This window comes from Emydura macquarii, unplaced genomic scaffold, assembly GCF_026122565.2.
Source record: "Emydura macquarii macquarii isolate MOO-44397 ecotype Brisbane River unplaced genomic scaffold, CSIRO-AGI_Emac_v2 contig_2734, whole genome shotgun sequence".
In the NCBI taxonomy this organism is placed as follows: Eukaryota; Metazoa; Chordata; order Testudines; family Chelidae; genus Emydura; species Emydura macquarii.
The window spans coordinates 2,736,832-2,753,553 of NW_027132871.1; the positions used below are offsets into that span (position 1 = coordinate 2,736,832).

General features: G+C 37.0%; 1 protein-coding gene across 2 annotated transcripts in view; it reads right to left on the bottom strand.

The window, feature by feature from the left end:
• The window catches only part of MOSPD2 (motile sperm domain containing 2), an 84,019-nt gene that overhangs the window by 19,027 nt on the left and 48,270 nt on the right, over positions 1 to 16,722 (bottom strand). For both annotated transcript variants that reach the window (XM_067566116.1, XM_067566117.1), the window contains exons 9-10: positions 15,038 to 15,208; positions 2,476 to 2,588 (exon numbers count right to left, since the gene is read on the bottom strand). In XM_067566116.1, the coding sequence (XP_067422217.1) occupies positions 2,476 to 2,588; positions 15,038 to 15,208 (284 nt within the window). The remainder of the gene's footprint in view (positions 1 to 2,475; positions 2,589 to 15,037; positions 15,209 to 16,722) is intronic.

Here is a 16,722-nt window from a genome sequence, read left to right on the forward strand (position 1 = left end):
TAAAGGATGGTCACAACAACACCACCCTATAAAGAAAACCAACTGACCGCAATACATATCTTCATGCCTCCAGCTTACACCCTGGACACATTACACGATCCATTGTCTACAGCAAAGCTTAAGATACAACCGATTTGTTCCAATCCCTCAGACAGAGACAAACACCTACAGGATCTCCATAAAACATTCTTAAAACTACAATACCCACCTGGAGAGGTGAAGAAACAAATTGACAGAGCCAGATGGGTACCCAGAAGTCACCTACTACAGGACAGACCCAACAAAGAAAACAATAGAACACCACTGGCCATCACCTACAGCCCCCAACTAAAATCTCTCCAACATATCATTAAGGATCTACAACCTATTCTAGCAGATGATCACTCACTCGCTCAAGCTGTGGGAGGCAGACCTATCCTTGCTTACAGACAGCCCACCAACCTGAAGCAAATACTCACCAGCAACCGTACACCATACAACAAGAACACTAACCCAGGAACATACCCCTGCAACAAACCCCGTTGCCAGCTCTGCCCACACATCGACTCTAGTAACACCATCACAGGTCCTAACCACATCAGTCACACCATAAGGAGCTCATTTAGCATATATTACATTAGTAGATATGCAGGTGTCATGTGCCAGCAATGTCCCTCAGCCATGTACATTGGCCAAACTGGACTGTCACTATGCAAAAGAATAAATGGACACAAATCAGACACAAAAAATGATAACATCCATAAACCAGTCGGAGAGCACTTCAATCTCCCAGGACACTCTAGCTGACTTGAAAGTTGCTATACTTCTACAAAAAAACTTCAAAAACAGACTTCAAAGAGAAACTGCAGAGCTGGAACTCATATGCAAACTTGACACAATCAAACTGGGTCTAAATAGGGACTTGGAATGGTTATCTCATTACAAGAAGTAATCTTCACTGTTCACACATTTTCACCTCCTAATCAATGGTTGTGAATAGGCCTCAACTACTCTAACTGAATGGACTTTGCTTATACCTAACTTCTCCATTGTTGTTCCTTACCCTTAGATGTATATATATACCTCCTATCTGATTTTTATTCCTTACATCTGACGAAGTGAGTTACAGCCCACGAAAGCTTATGCCTGCAGAAATTAAATTTGTTAGTCTTTAAAGTGCTACAGGACGCTAGTATGATAAAGTGTAAAGTTTACTTGTTTGTAATGACACAGGCAGCTTCTTTATGTCACTTAGAAAAAAAACAGATAATCCTTATTTGAATTCTGTAGTCTAATAAATCATAACCAGAAACGTATGCCTGGTGGTGGATTTCAGAAAATCTTTTAAATCAGAAGAGTCTACAGGTTATGCCTTTGTCTTGCCATAAAGAAGGACAGTGTGCAAAGAAGATTGCTGCACAAGTGATGACAGAGTTCTGAATCTGAGGTGCAAATCTGCTAAATTTCACATGTATAAAAATATTTAGGTTGCAAGTTCCAATGTAAATTTTCATTGGATTTTTCCAAGTTCATTCAAATTCTGATTTAGCACATAGTACTTTTCAGGTTGGTTCATTCAAGTGCTTTTATCAGTAAGTCAAAAATTATTTTCATTGATCATCTAAAATCAAAACAGAAATAAAAAATAGAACAGAAATCTAGATTTTAGTTTATTTGCCAAACAAGCACCTTGAGCTGCAAAACAATGGGAAGAGAGAGATGACATTTGTTAATTCCATTTCTTAATTAGATTTGTATGTAACAACGCAGACTCTCACAGCAAAGGGTGAGAATTTTAGATGATGAAGATCCTCAGGGCAAAGTCCTGTCTTGCATATAGTTCTTGTCTACATCAGTAAAGTTGCACCAGTTAACTAAATTGATCTACTTTAATTGACGCAAAATCTTAAAGCAGACACATTTACACCACTTTAACCCTTGCTTACATTTGGTTTTAGCTTAAATCAGAAACCAAAGTTGCATCAGTTAAACTGAATACATTTTAAAAATCAACCTAGTTAATCTTGCTTAAGCTAATCAAATTTAAGCAAGGGTTAAACTAGTTTAAATGTATGGGGTTTACATTGGTCTAACTAGATTATTTCAAATTTAGTTAAACTGATACACTTTTCTAGTACAGTTAAGCTGTTAAACTGTCAATTAGTGTCAGGCATACTTATTGCACTATAAAAACAATCAAAAAATAACTTATAATATATGTGGAAAATTAATGATCACTAAAGATGTTCATCCAGAAAGATAAATATAGTATGTGACAGATACTTAGAATTGCTGAATGGAAGACATGCAAGTCTGAGAAGATTTCATATCTGACAAAGTAAGAATTTTTAGAAGGTAAAAATTAATTTAAGATTAGTCAAATCAGTTAATTCTTGATTTCAGTTCTCGTGGTTTTAAACTGACCTAATTAATTTTGTTTAAGTGAGCTATACACAATGTGACAAAGAAAACAAAATTATTATTGCACATTATTACCTTATGTGTAATAATGGTCCTTTAAAAATGGTTAATGCTTTCTTTGCATTTTTTGTTTTGGAATCCGTTTTGTCACTCTCTTCTGGTTTGGAAATTTGTTCTACAGAACATACCTGAGTAAATATAAATGAGAATTACAAAGGAATAAAAAATATGAGTCATACACATTACAGTAATGCAGGTATTTCTGCAGCAAATATAATGGCAAGATGCTCATTCCATCAAATTTACATGTTATAGACCCTGTTCATCTTTGAATTCCTTGTAATTTCATCAATGAATGAACCATGTATGATGGCTCTGAAACACACAGACACTCACTCTATAAAGCTTCTAACAAATTAATTTATAGATAAAATATTTTCTATTTTGAGTCAAATGGTCAATATATATGCACTTTAGAAGCCTGATTCCTCATAGCTTGGAGATTCCTGTAAAACTCTGGGAATACAACTTTTAGCTGCTCTGGATTGTTCTAATTTACAAACCACTGGCCTCACTCATCCCTCCTATGCAGAGCAAAACATTCAAACATATATCCCAATATAACAATCACTAAAAATATTATGTTAGATCGACAGATAAAATAAACTATGATACTGTATTTAATTACATTTCATGGACTTGCTAAACTCAACTCATCTTTGTTCCTTAGTGTTCAAGATATAAAGCACTCACGGGAATTTTAAAAAAATGATTTGATTAATAAAACTGATGGAAGTATAATGCTCATGTTGTTGCGGATCACTATAGGCATTGCCCTACCAGTCATATATATATTATATATATACACACACATATACACACAAATATATATACACACACACACTTGATGCTTCAAAAAGGGTAATTTACCAAAGCTTAGGAAAATTATGAGCAAAACTGATTGGGAGGAAAAATTAAGACAGAAGATGACAAACTCTTTAAGAAGAGATGGCCAAAAAAAAGTACAGTTCTACAAACAAGAAACTATGACTAAAAGCCCATCCTGGTTCAGTGACCAAATGAAGGAACCAATCAGAAATAAAGAAAGAAAAACCAATATAGCAAGCGGATGAAGAAAGAAATATAAATTTAAGTTACTAAGTATAGAAAATTAATAAGGGAAGCTAAAGACATCAGGGAAAAAAATCTATGGCTGTCAGGGCTAGCTAAGATCAATAATAAGGTCTTTAAAAGTATATTAGAAGTGAAAGAAATCCTAGCAATTGCGGGGGTGAAAGAGCATGAAACACAAATCAAATTATCAAAATTGAGACCTGGGAGAAACAAGAATGAAATAGATGGAATTACTACCTAATTGTTTCTTATGCAATTTGTTTAGAAAAAATATTCTAAAGATTAAATTATTAATAATTGCTATTCATGATACTAAACTTAGAGGGTAGTCTTGTTATTTACCACAAAGAGTTCTCATTCATGTACTAGGGGATGCCATGGAAATCAATAACTGAACTTGATTTTAAAATAAAGAAAAATGTTTAAGAATTACAAAGACAAAAAGAAAAACAAACAAACAAATCAATCAATAATGAATAATCAAATGAGTTACACCATATAAAAAGAAAAGTAAATGAATTATACAATGTATTAATAATGCTTAAAAGCAACTTTCTAAGTATAAAATTATAAAATGAAAGAATATCAAAATAAAAATTAACTATGTGAAAGCACTAGTACCATAATAGTGGGTATATTTACACACTATTCAATCGATTATTTCTTAGAACACTAAACATATCAAAAAGCTGTTCCCATTGAGAGAAGCTAATGGTTAAGAACCAGCAACAACTCAATAAACATACTTAAGAAAATAGTTTCTGAGAACCCAAATGTAAATTTAATTAACGTAAACTAGGTTACAAAACTATGATTCAACTCAATATCAAGACTCTTAAACTAAATAAAATATAAAAATGGTAAAATAGGATACTACACTTGAAAGTAATTTCAATTTTTAAAAACGCTAGTTAAACAACTAACTATTCTTAATTCTCTTTTAAGAAACTAGAGTTCTAGGACTAAGCATAGAATTGATGAGGTAAATATAAGGCCATGTGACAATTACAGCACAAGGTTATACATTGTTCATATATACATGCCTAGCTGTAAATTACAACAATATGAAAGAAGTTGAGATACAATAACTATATCCATATGATTGTTACAACAGGACAAAGTGTATACTTTTAGCTCCAGGTTGTGAAGTTAATAAGAAATGTTTAATTTGGTGACAAATGCTAAAGCCATTCAATTAGGAAGTGTATGGTGAAAGTACAAATTAGGCAAAGCAAAAATTTGGTAAACTTGAGTTAGGAACTGTTAGGTGAAACACATGCTTTTGTCATTCAGTTATCTGCATGAGAGAGATTCTCCATTATTGTCACAGACAAAACACACACACACACACACACACACACACACACACACACAGCGTAAACACTGGCAAAACATAACGATTTGGGAATCAATACAACTTCTGAATTGTTTGATATTATGGATTATGAAATGATCCTATAAAACTGCTATCTCATGAATATCTCACTGTTTGAGGATCCACCATTGCTGACAGAACATGCACCAGGTATACTACAGACTGAAGACAAAGAGAAGATACTTAAGGTTAATGATGGTGCAAAAGTTACGCAAAAGAAACTGCATGGGAAGGGAAAAAGCTATTTCCTCCTCCATCTGAGGGGAGGGTTGTTGTGATGGTGGTGTTTTGTTTAACAGTGGAAAACAACATGAGACAGAATAAAGAAAGTAGCCACATGAGTTGGAGGGATTTAAATGAAGAAGCACAGAAGAACAGAAGCCAGACAGCAGAAGCATTGGGCAGGAGACAGCAAGGTCACAGAAAATGGTCAGAAGGAAACTCCAAGGGAGAAGACGCTCAACATGGGCACAAAGCAGGGAAACTCTGCCTGCTTTATTGGACACAGATGCCCCCAAGGAACGCTGAGACCAGCTTAGAGAATGCTCTGGAGTGATGAGTAAACTGAGGAAGGGAAAGGCATGTACAGTGTATTGTTCTGTAGACCTGTACTGTCTTGTGCTTTACATGATTAAGAACAGTTGCGTTAGGCTACGTCTACGCTACAAGCTGGGGTGAGAGTCACAACTTCCATACACAGACTTACGCAAGCTCTCGTTCAGCTACTGTGAATATAAATATGTAGTCACAGTAGCATGGGCAGTAACAGCATCAATAAAGATTAGCTGTGCCAAGTACATACCCTCTGGTTTCAGGTGGGTTTTTATTTTGCCCAGCTAAGCTATGCCTCCACTGCCCAGGCTACTGTTGCTATGCTACTATCTATGCTTATGCTGGCTCATGAGAGCTAGTGAGAGTATGAATACACAAGCTGTGAATCACACCCCTAGCTTGTAGTGTATATGTAGCCTTAGACATTAGGCAAAGTGTCAGTGTGTGCTGAATGCTTTCTATGTTGCCACTCGAGAGAGTTAAACAGTAAACCGGAAGCTTCACACTTCAGGGTGGAGTTCTGGGAGGGTGTGTACTTAAGTACAGAAGAGTCTGAAGGGTGAGTGACTCACCCAGAGGAGTGAGACAGCTGGGTAGTGGTTGGATTCCATTTAGACTCTAGAAGCATACTCCGGGGAATCCAGAGACAGAGAGGCTTAGAGTCCCTTCACAATAGTCTGGTGGGTGCCCAGCAAGCAGGTGCCTGACCGGATCTATGAAAGAATGGTGGCAATGTCTGTGATTAGCGTAGTAGCGTCTGAAGCTTTTAAAAACACTTTTGCAAGGGACTTCATTTTTGCTGTTATTTTGAAAGCCAAGACCAGATCTTTTAAATGTCTTGCATAAAAATAGCTGCCAGATATGAATTAGGAACAGTTCAGGAAAAAGCAGATTCTGAGCTAGTGTGCACAGCAAGGTCTGGCTTCTGCAGATCAGAAAAACTGGAGTTGGTGACCATACTGCTCATGTATACAATGTGGAAGGATGGAGCACCTGCTTCAAATCAGGGGCAAGAATGGATCCCTTTCTTCCTACAGAGCAGGCAGGTAACCAGAGACGGTGCCACTGACTGCTCCAGAAACTGTCCATAAGATGTAATGGTGAGGCAAGTAGTCCAGAGCAGTGGAGGCTGGAGTGAGGACCGCTTATGAAGGAGAATCATACGGAGTTAATGGCACTGTTGCACTCCCATGCTTGAAGAGAGGATGGGACACTCACTCCAAACCAGGGGCTCAAAGAGATCCTTTCTCCTACAGGGCATGCAGGTGACTAAGCAGATGGTACCACAGATGATCCAGCAGAAATAGTGGCAATGGTTATAGGTCCAGAGCTGTGGACGCTGGAGTGGAAAAGGCTGCTTATGAAGGAGAGAGAAAGATTGCTGGAGGCCTGGCAACAGAGCAGGCAGAGTAGAAGAGACAGAAGCTTACGGACGAGGACAAATGCCACCAGTTCACAACAGGAAAAGAGGGTCAATTCACATTCATGGGACCCAGGAGGAGAAACATGAATGCATAGCTAATCAGGTGTTAGCAGGTAAATATGTGGTTATGATGAATCCCTCCACTCTTCTTGTAGTCTGAGTCAAAAGGGTCACTAAGTAAAATCTGGGATGCCAATTGTGGGAATATGAGAGGTGGCTTCCCAATTATTATTCTGTGTAATGATGTAATAGTGTTAACTCCAGAGGGCGCAGGTGTAAATCCACCAAGGCAAGAGTCAGTGGACCAGGGGACAAGCTCATGATCTACATTTCAGTGAAACTAAGTCAATGCTGACTGCGTCTGTGACCCAGAATCATGCTGGGAGCATTGAGACACTGACATGGCTAGATGTTGTGGGCCAGGAGGCCACTAGGAACACAGAGACCGAAGCACAGCTAAAAGGTGCTGTGATTTAAAGCTTTTCAGGGAAAACAGAAACCAACGCACAGCTGAAAGATGCTGTGCAGCAGAACTCCCTTAGGAAAACAGATATGGAGGGTGGTAAAGAATAGTGCCAAACTCATGATATCTACGAAAGGGTGTGAAAATCCCCAAAAATGTATGAAGCAATTGCTTTGGGACATGTAGGAGGAAAAATGCCCCTTAATCTTTGGCTTCTGAGTGAGAGTCATAATGCAACTGAACCAGAAGGAGGTGGGGGAAGAAACACACTTCAGTTTACCTCTCCCCAGGAAGCGTGAAGGGGACTGGATGTGGGGAAAAGTGCACACATTCCACCTCTTCCTGGAACAGGGACTGATCTCCACAGCAATGCTGTGGCACCAAGATGCACTCTGCAAGTGCTCAAAGCCCCTTGTGGCCACCCCAACCAATCAGATGTACTGGGGTGACAAGAACTGATGGGAAGTCCTCATGAAATGTGAACCCATTTACCCCTTTCCTGGGATAATGAGGGAGAAGATTTATATGATGTAGGCAGGAACTGACCTATAAAGTTTTCATGTAATTGTACTTTGGTGCAATCAGTGGAATTGTTTAATGAACGTATGAGTTTGAATTAATAACAGTTGACACTGTCTAAAAATGGAGTGCCAGAACACCCTCAGAGCACTTGTTGAGTACTGTTTTTGTTTTGGTTTTTTACAAGGGAGAAATGTGACAATTTGAGAATCTGCCTGTACAATTTATCAATTCCTAATATCAACCAAGAGTTATGATGAAATGTTTCTATTAAAAACTGCTGTATCACATATGCCTCTCTGTATGTGGCTCCATCACTGCTGTCAGGACATGCACCAGTAACACCACAGCCTGAGGACAAATGGAAAAGACTTGGGTGCAAAAGTTATGCAAAAAAAGGAGTAACCAGATCCCAAAAAGAAAGCAGCAAGGTGACCCAGGAAGGGTTTAAATAAGGAAACACAACAAGAGAAGCCAGATAGGAAGAGGAAGCACTGGGCGAGAGAGAGCAAAATCACAGACCACGGAGGAGAAGCCCCAACATGTGACCAGCCTGCGTGAGGCAGGGAAATCCTGCCTGCTTTACTGGACACACATGTCCCCAAGTACTTCCCAGGTACTCTGACCCTACCCAAGAAGGCCTAGGAGTCGTGAGGAAACTGAGCAGGGAAAGGCATGTACAGTTTATTTTTTTGTGGACTCTCTTGGGCTTTATATGATTAAGTAAAAGAGTAGTTGTGAGAGACTCTGGGCAAAGTGTCAGTGTGTGGTGAATGCTTTACAACTACTACATTGCTTCCAGAGAGCTAAACTGTAAGCCAGAAGCTTCAGACTTTTGGGGTGAGTTCTAGGAGAGAGTGTGTTTACATACGGGTGAGTTTGAGGGTAAGCAATGTGCTCAAAGAGGCTAAGGAGCTAAACAGTAGGTGCCAGTACTCAGAAGGTGCCAGACAGAAGGGCTGTGCCTGAGAGTGGGCCTACAGACCGGAGATTGGGACAGTGATTAGCTGTGTTCCCATTCTGGAGGCTTAGAACACCCAGGGAGGGGATCCAGGGACACAGAAGGTTGAAGATTCCCTTCACAGCTGTCCAGTCAGTGGCCAGCAAGGTGGCACCTGACTAGATTTGTGACATAAAGCTGATATGCAGAAAATTACCACCACCACCACGCTCTTCGTATTTGAAATAAACAAAGGTAAATCAGTAATAATTTACCACACAAAAATGGAAATGAGGTGAGTATGGAGGACGAAGTAGTCAAACATGCTATTAACTCTTTAGTTAAAAACACACAACAATTAAGATCAGTATACAAAAGTGTTCTAGATTTTATAATGCACAAAAATGAAGTTTGAAGTGAAGTTAGGAGGGAGCTTTTCTTGGTCTCACACAGTGTAATTGTCACAGACAGGACAGGTCTGAGGATTTCTTTAACAGCAGATAATTATACACACTTGCAGATGCATCACAGCTGCTGTGAGTGAGAGAAAAGTCAGATACAGTGAAGAAACAGTGATTCGAGTATATTAATCAGTTTTCAGTAGTGCTTAAATTTAGGGATAAAAATTTTAACTGGACAAAAGTTAACCAACAAACAATGAACAAAGATATGACAGTACAGCTTCAGATTTTAGGCAGCACATAGCAAGACAATTATGAGTTCAAGGTTAATTCTTTAAGCAAAAAAATAACTTTAGTAAGATAAGGTTGATCTAATCATCACCTAGCATACAAAACGAAAATATAATATCTCCCTAAAATTATAGTGCTATCTAAGTAAAAAACAGATAATTGAATCAAACACTATGGCAATTTAATTACATGGTATTAGGTTTAATTCCTGTAACTCAGTGCAGTTATGTTCAAATCTTAAGGCTACTTCAGTACTCGGTTTTCTTTCCTGTTCCTAGTGTAATCTTGCTTGATATTTATTTGGAATCAGGTATCTCTGGAGCAGCCATGATATTGTTAAGTTTATTAATTTGGAATATTTCAATATATAAATCCCATCAGCACAAGGGTCTGAATTTAAAGGAACAAAGATATGAACTTCAGAAGGGTTCAGAATTCTAGAAAGGCAATACCTTTTGCTTTCCAAGGCCAAATTCTGACTTCCTTCAAAGCACAGACATTCCTATTGTACCTCATAGAGATAATTCAATCTATTTGAAAGTTAATATTTATCACACCCAGCCATCTGTTATCAGAGGAGTCTTTTGGTATGGTGATGATCTTTTCTTGGCATAGTTGCTCTTCAGAAAAGCGCTTTCTTTCCCCAGACTTCTTACAGTTATGACTTTGGACTTTAAGGTCCAAGACCCAAGTTTTTGTTCATAAAGGATTTTGGTTACAGAAAATAATTCTCTCTTGGGAGAGAGGAATCAAACATTGAGCATTTCTTAAAGGAAGCAGGTATACTCATCTGAGTCAAGACTGAGTTGAGTGTGTTTGGGACTTCTGGACCTTTCAATGAAGATTCATCCTCTGGATTGCTTAGATGAAGACAAATCTCCTCAACTGTATTCGGCATCTCTTTTTATATATTAATATATTCCATTCAGCTCTACTGGTGGGCTGGCCCAGCTTCAAAATGAATGTTATTGATACTACCACCTTTCATTATATCACAAAATTTGGGATGAACCGATCTCGGTTGCAGGTGATAAATTTATCCATCAGACAGATCAAAGCATGATTGCATGTTTTCTACCCATCCATTAGGTGGCATCCAAACTTTAAAAAAGTTAATCTTTTCACGAATTATATATAGTTCTTTTCCTGGAGTACTCTCTTTTCTTATTTAGTATTATTAATTAAAAATATACTACTAACAGAATTGTTTGAGAAGCCTTTTAGCTTAATGCTGTGTTGCTAACTGTTCTTGAAACATTTAACAGAATAAAGTTTCCCTATACTTTGTTTTAATATGGTGACTATATTCTTGAAGTGTTCCTTCATTTTGAAGTTTTAAAGTTTATTTTTTCTTCCTTCACTTACCTGTAATTTGGGAAGTGTTTATCCCATCTTCCAAGTGTAGGAAGAGTTATTCTCAATTTGATTCTAATTTTAAACAACTTCTAGGTTCATTATAAAATATCCTAATTCCCATCTATTAAAATATTCTAGCTATTCTAAGATACTGTCCTTGATAACTTGAAAACATTAGTAAAATAAACAAGAATTCTATTTCTAAAACTAAAAATATTGTCTAATATTAAATTCACAACTTGTATTCTCAAACTTTGCACAGCATTCCTAGTATGTGAATAAACATTTCAATATTTAATTACTTATGCTAATAATTTGAGTATAATCTTAAAGGGGGTAAGAATATTTCCTTACAAATATAAGAATTAATTCTATACAAATGGGTTTTATTACAAGAAAGGAATTCAAGTTTATCACTTTGAAACTTAACATAAAGACCATAAATGTATCCAGTTACAATAGTTCCTTGTTCTCAGGATGGTAAACACATTTGGGTAGCAATTGTAATCTCAAAACCAGAGGCTATTTGGTGAGAAACATCTATGTTAAAAACATACGAAGTAGTAAATCAGGAAGTGATTAATTTACAAAGATGGCCCCCAGGATGTCTGGTTGTTTCAGACAGAAGAAATTTTTCCAAAAATAAATTTGGAAGGTTTGTTTACCTTCATATATCCTACAGTTGATAATCTCATCCTTCCTTGGTAGTATCATGTTATTGTTTTTTCATAGCTATTAGCAGCAGTGTTTACCCAGCTTAAATTATATCCGTTTTGTGAGTTTGTATGCAACTTTTTAGGAGATGAATATATATATTTGTTTTAGGATTAAACATATTTTGGAGACCTCTGTCGGGCTACATCTTACTTTCCAATTTGGTTAACATTTTGATTCAATATCATAACTTATCCAAAGGGTCAGAATAAGAATTTAGCCCAAAAAAAAAAAAAAAAAAAAAAAAAAAAAAAAAAACCCCACACCCCCCAACACATGGGGGAAGGTGGAAAGGATTGAGCTACCCTTTCTTCAGATATTGGACTGCTGAGGGTGTTAAATGAGAATTACATGCTGTCCTTCCTTACAAACACATTTCTTTTTGAAAGTAACGGAAAAGGCCATAGTTACAAAGGGGTTTGTAATTCATGAAAGAGGAAGAAGATAACAAATCAAGTCTAACATCCACAATTCATTTGCAGGTATCTCTGGTCTGAAACTCAAGACAGGCCTTTGGCTTGGTTCAGTACATGATTCTAAAGTAAGCTATTCCCTTATACCATTACCTTATGGCTTCTAAGTAAAAGAATATCAAAATTGCATATTCAGGGGTCAAATATGACCCTTTTGGATACCACACCTCATATAGGCCCGTTATTAGATGGAGATAGTAAAACTGTAAATGATACACAAAAGGCAGAAGCGCTCAATATAAATTTCCGTTATTTATTTGGAAAAAAACAGGATGATATACTCATATCATATGAGGATGTTGAAGTAATTTCCAGTCCATTAGTAAAGGGGATTAGTTGACATCATCTACAAGAGATAAACATTTTAAAATCAGCAGGCCTGAATAACTTGCTCTCAAGAATACTAAAAGAGTTGGCCAAGGAGACTTCTTGTCTGCTAATATTAATTTTTTATTAAACCTTGGAATATTGGGGAAATTCCAGAAGATTGGAAGAGTGGCTAATCTTGTGCCAATATTCAAAAAGGGTAAGCAGAATGACCCAGGTAACTATCAGTTGGCTAGATTGACATTAATCCTGGGTAAAATAATAGAAAAGCTAATATGACATTGAATAGATAAAGGATATGAATATGATTAATGCCTGTTGTTGGATAGCCATCTGATCTGGCCCGGTCACTGTGGCCCTTCCTCGGGTCCAGACTCCGGGGAAGGCCATAGCTCCTTCCTAAATGCGGAACAGCGTCTCCGTATGAGTCGTAGTCCGGCCCTCAGGCAGGGCGGACTGTCAAGCAGTCATCGCCCTGTCCCCCGGCCACAGCACCTTCCTACACCCGTCTACAGGATTTTAAGGAAAACAGGTCTTCTCATATCAGATTTCATTCTCTGAGGCGATTACAAGTTTGGTTGTTAAAGGTAACTGCGTAGATGTGATATGCATAGACCTTTGCAAGACATTTGCCTTAGTACCACTCAATATTCTAATTAAAAATGATTATATTTATAAATTATAATTTATTATAAATTATCAGTAGAGTACATATTAAATGGATTAAGAACTGGCTGGATTAAAAAAACTCTAGAATAGTGGTCTGTTTCTAGTAGGGATCCACAGGTACTAGTACTTGGTCCAATGCTATTTAACATTTTCACTAATGGTCTGGAAGTAAATAGAAAGTCATTGCTGATAAAATATGCAGATGACAAAGACTGAAGGAGTGGTAAGAAGTGATGAGGACAGAGTAGTCAGACAAGCTATCGGTATCAAGTGGTAAGCTCAGGCCATTCAAACAAAATGCATTTTAACACAGCCCAATGCAAAGTTACACATCTAGGAACAAAATATGCAGGACATAGTAACAGAATGGGGAACTGTGCCCTGGAAAGCAATAACTCGGCAAAAAATGTTTAGGGGTCACAGTGTACAAACTACTAAACATGAGCTCCCGGTGTGTTGGCAAAATGGGCTAATGCGATCCTTGGATACATAAACAACAAAACACAGAGAAGAGTAGGAAGGTAATTTTACCTCTGTATATATAATTTGTGAGACTGATACTGGAATACTGCATATAGTTTCAGTATCCACATTTTAAAAGGATGTTGAAAATTTACAGAATGGGCAGAAAAGAGCCCCAAAAATAATTGGAAGTCTGGAGAAAATGACTTAAAGTGAGAGACTTAAAGAGTTCAGCCTAACTTATCAAGAAGACAGAAATGACTTTATTATAGTGTGTAAGTCCCTTTATGGGGACAAAATATCAAGTACTAAAAGGATTCTTTAATCTAGCGGAGAAAGGCATAACAAGAATCAATGGCTGGAAGCTGAAGCCAGACAAAGTCATATTAGAAATTAGGCACATATTTTTAACAGTGAGGGTGATTGACCACTAGAATACAATCTACCAAGGGAAGTGGTGGATTCTCCAACTCTTGCCATCTTCACATCAAGACTGGATGCCTTTCTGGAAGATACGTTTTAAGCCAAACAGAAACACAAGATATTGGGCTCAACAAAGGGGTAACTGGACTAAATTTAAGGGCCTGTGATATAGAGGAAGTCAGAATAGATGATCTAATGGTTCCTTCAGGCCTTAAAATTCTGTGAATCTACCCTATTAATCTGTCTGGCTAAATTGTAAAAAATACTTTAACAATTAAAATAGAAATTGTTCCATACATTTCAAAATATTCAACCAAAATATTAAAATACTAATTCAAACTGAAAATTTGTATACTATAAAATTAGGTATATTAAACTAACATGAGCAAAAAATTATTATATTTATATTCTGATGCAGGAGTTATAGTAATAACAGTGAATTCCAGATTTTGGATTACAGTAGCTATTTTTCAAAAGCAATATCAATGGACAAAATTTACATTTCCCATTGGCTATCACCGCGTATTTCTTGACCCCCTGATACTAGAATGGATTCTGCACAGGTGTAACGTTACAGCCACCTAGATCAAATTGCAGGATTCGGGGCTTTACTTTGTTTTGTGACCATATAAAGATAAATTGGACGTTGTGTAACTAATAAGATGCCTAACGCATAAAAAACCCAATACCTTGCTAGATGCTAGCTCTTAATATCATGTTTTCAATTGTTTATTTAATATTCCCTCTCTCAGGAGCTGATTAAAACATCTATTGAGAAAACTAGATATATGATATTAAAAATCAGTACAATGGTTGCCCTGAGGGAAGTTTAAAAACTGACTATAACTCTAGAGAAATCTAACGTTTTAGGGATAAAGTTAAAATTATCTATTTTTAAATTTTTGTATTGTACATTTAACTGAGTAGTACCAGAATAAGATGGACACTAGATTTTTTTTGTGTGCACTGTAATCCATGTGTTATTAGTGAAGCTAATTCTTAGGTTTTTACTGGGTTTTCACTGTAAGTGGCAAAGACATCCAACAATAACAGACAACATAAAAATCTGCCATGTAAAATAACCATTTCCAACTTTTCATAGAGCTAATAGATACCTTTTTTGGATTGAGAATTTGCTCTTCACTGGATTCTCCAGCCTCCTTGCTATCTGCTTCTATCTCTTCTTTACTTTCAGTTTCATCTTCACTAGTAATAGGTCCATTTTCACACAATGGAGTTTGAAAATCATCATCAACCAATGGAGGATAACTGTACTTGAAAGTATCCTAAAATGTAAAGGTATTTAATACACTAGTGTTTCAAAAGGAAGGAAAAGTGATTTCACTAGCATAATTAAAATAGAGATCTTAACAGTTTTGGGGTTTTTCAGTCTTTTTATACCTTGTATATATTTCCTTTATACATTCTAAGTTCCATTGGACCACATGAAAAAAGTCAATGTTGGGTTTTGCCCTCTATAATAAACAAATATGATAATCATCTAATGCAGCCACTAATTTGTAGCTAATGGCAATGTTTACATGTTCCCCAAGAGGTTGCAGAATTTGTTCTGAGTTGAAATTTGGTATTGAAAAACTTAGCAGTGGGGCAGAATTAAACCACATTTTGTTTCTACATTACATGAAAGCAAACTTAAAACATAATAAAAAAACCCCAGTGAGTCTTCAGATGCTTTTTGTACTTCTGTAACTTTATAACAGCTTTGGTTTTAAAGAAAATCCCGCAGTTAGTCAATTTATGACTTGGATTCATAAAAATTAACACACACAGGCTATTTATTAAAGTTTAAAGAACTAGCATTATTAAAATAGGTAATGCACATGTATAGACTTCTAGTCCATCTCTCTCTCTCTCACACACACACACACACACACACACACACACACACACACACACACACACACACACACACACACACACACACACACACACACACACACGGATCATGGCAGATTATTTTTAAAAAGCTGGAAAGTGTAGTAATCTAAACACCATGTTCAAAGTACCTAGGTCACATATATATTGAGGAAATTTATTAAAAGTTAGCTCAAATGGTGGTAAAAACTGGGTCAGTCAAGGAGCCTTGCCTACACTGCAGCTCCAACCAATTTTATCACTGGTTTAAAACTGATATTTGTGTCAGTTTCTCCCCAGTGCATAGATTCCTGTGAACCACAGATTTGAGACATGCAGCTCCAAACCTGTGCCATCAGAAGGTACTTAAAGGCAGGCTGCTTATAAAAAAAAATAAAATAAAAAAAAAATAGTTTTACGAGGTTCCTCTGGCTCTGCTTCAAAGACTGGAAAAAAATACTTTTCATGGTGAAAAGTTCCAGAGGGGTAGCCGTGTTAGTCTGTGTACTGCAAAAACAACAAGAGTCCTGTGGCACCTTAAAGACTAACAAATTTCTGCGGGCATAAGCTTTCGTGGGCTGCAACCCCCTTCCATCTGACGAAGTGGGTTGCAGCCCATGAAAGCTTATGCCTGCAGAAATTTGTTAGTCTTTAAGGTGCTACAGGACTCTTGCTGTTTTGCTGGAAACAAATAGTTTCCAAACATGTAAGAACAGCAGATTCCCAGGAAAGAGGAAGTTTTTGGAAAGTCAGAACTAATAAATGGCTTGATTTTAAAATGTTCAAACTTGTTATTCCCTGATCTTTCCAGAGAACTAGTACATGGGGTGGTTCTGAACAAACATGATTTAAAAGTCAGAGGGTTTCCTCGCTAACTGCTTACCACTGTTTTTGTTCTGTGACTGTGGCAAGTATTTTATTGATG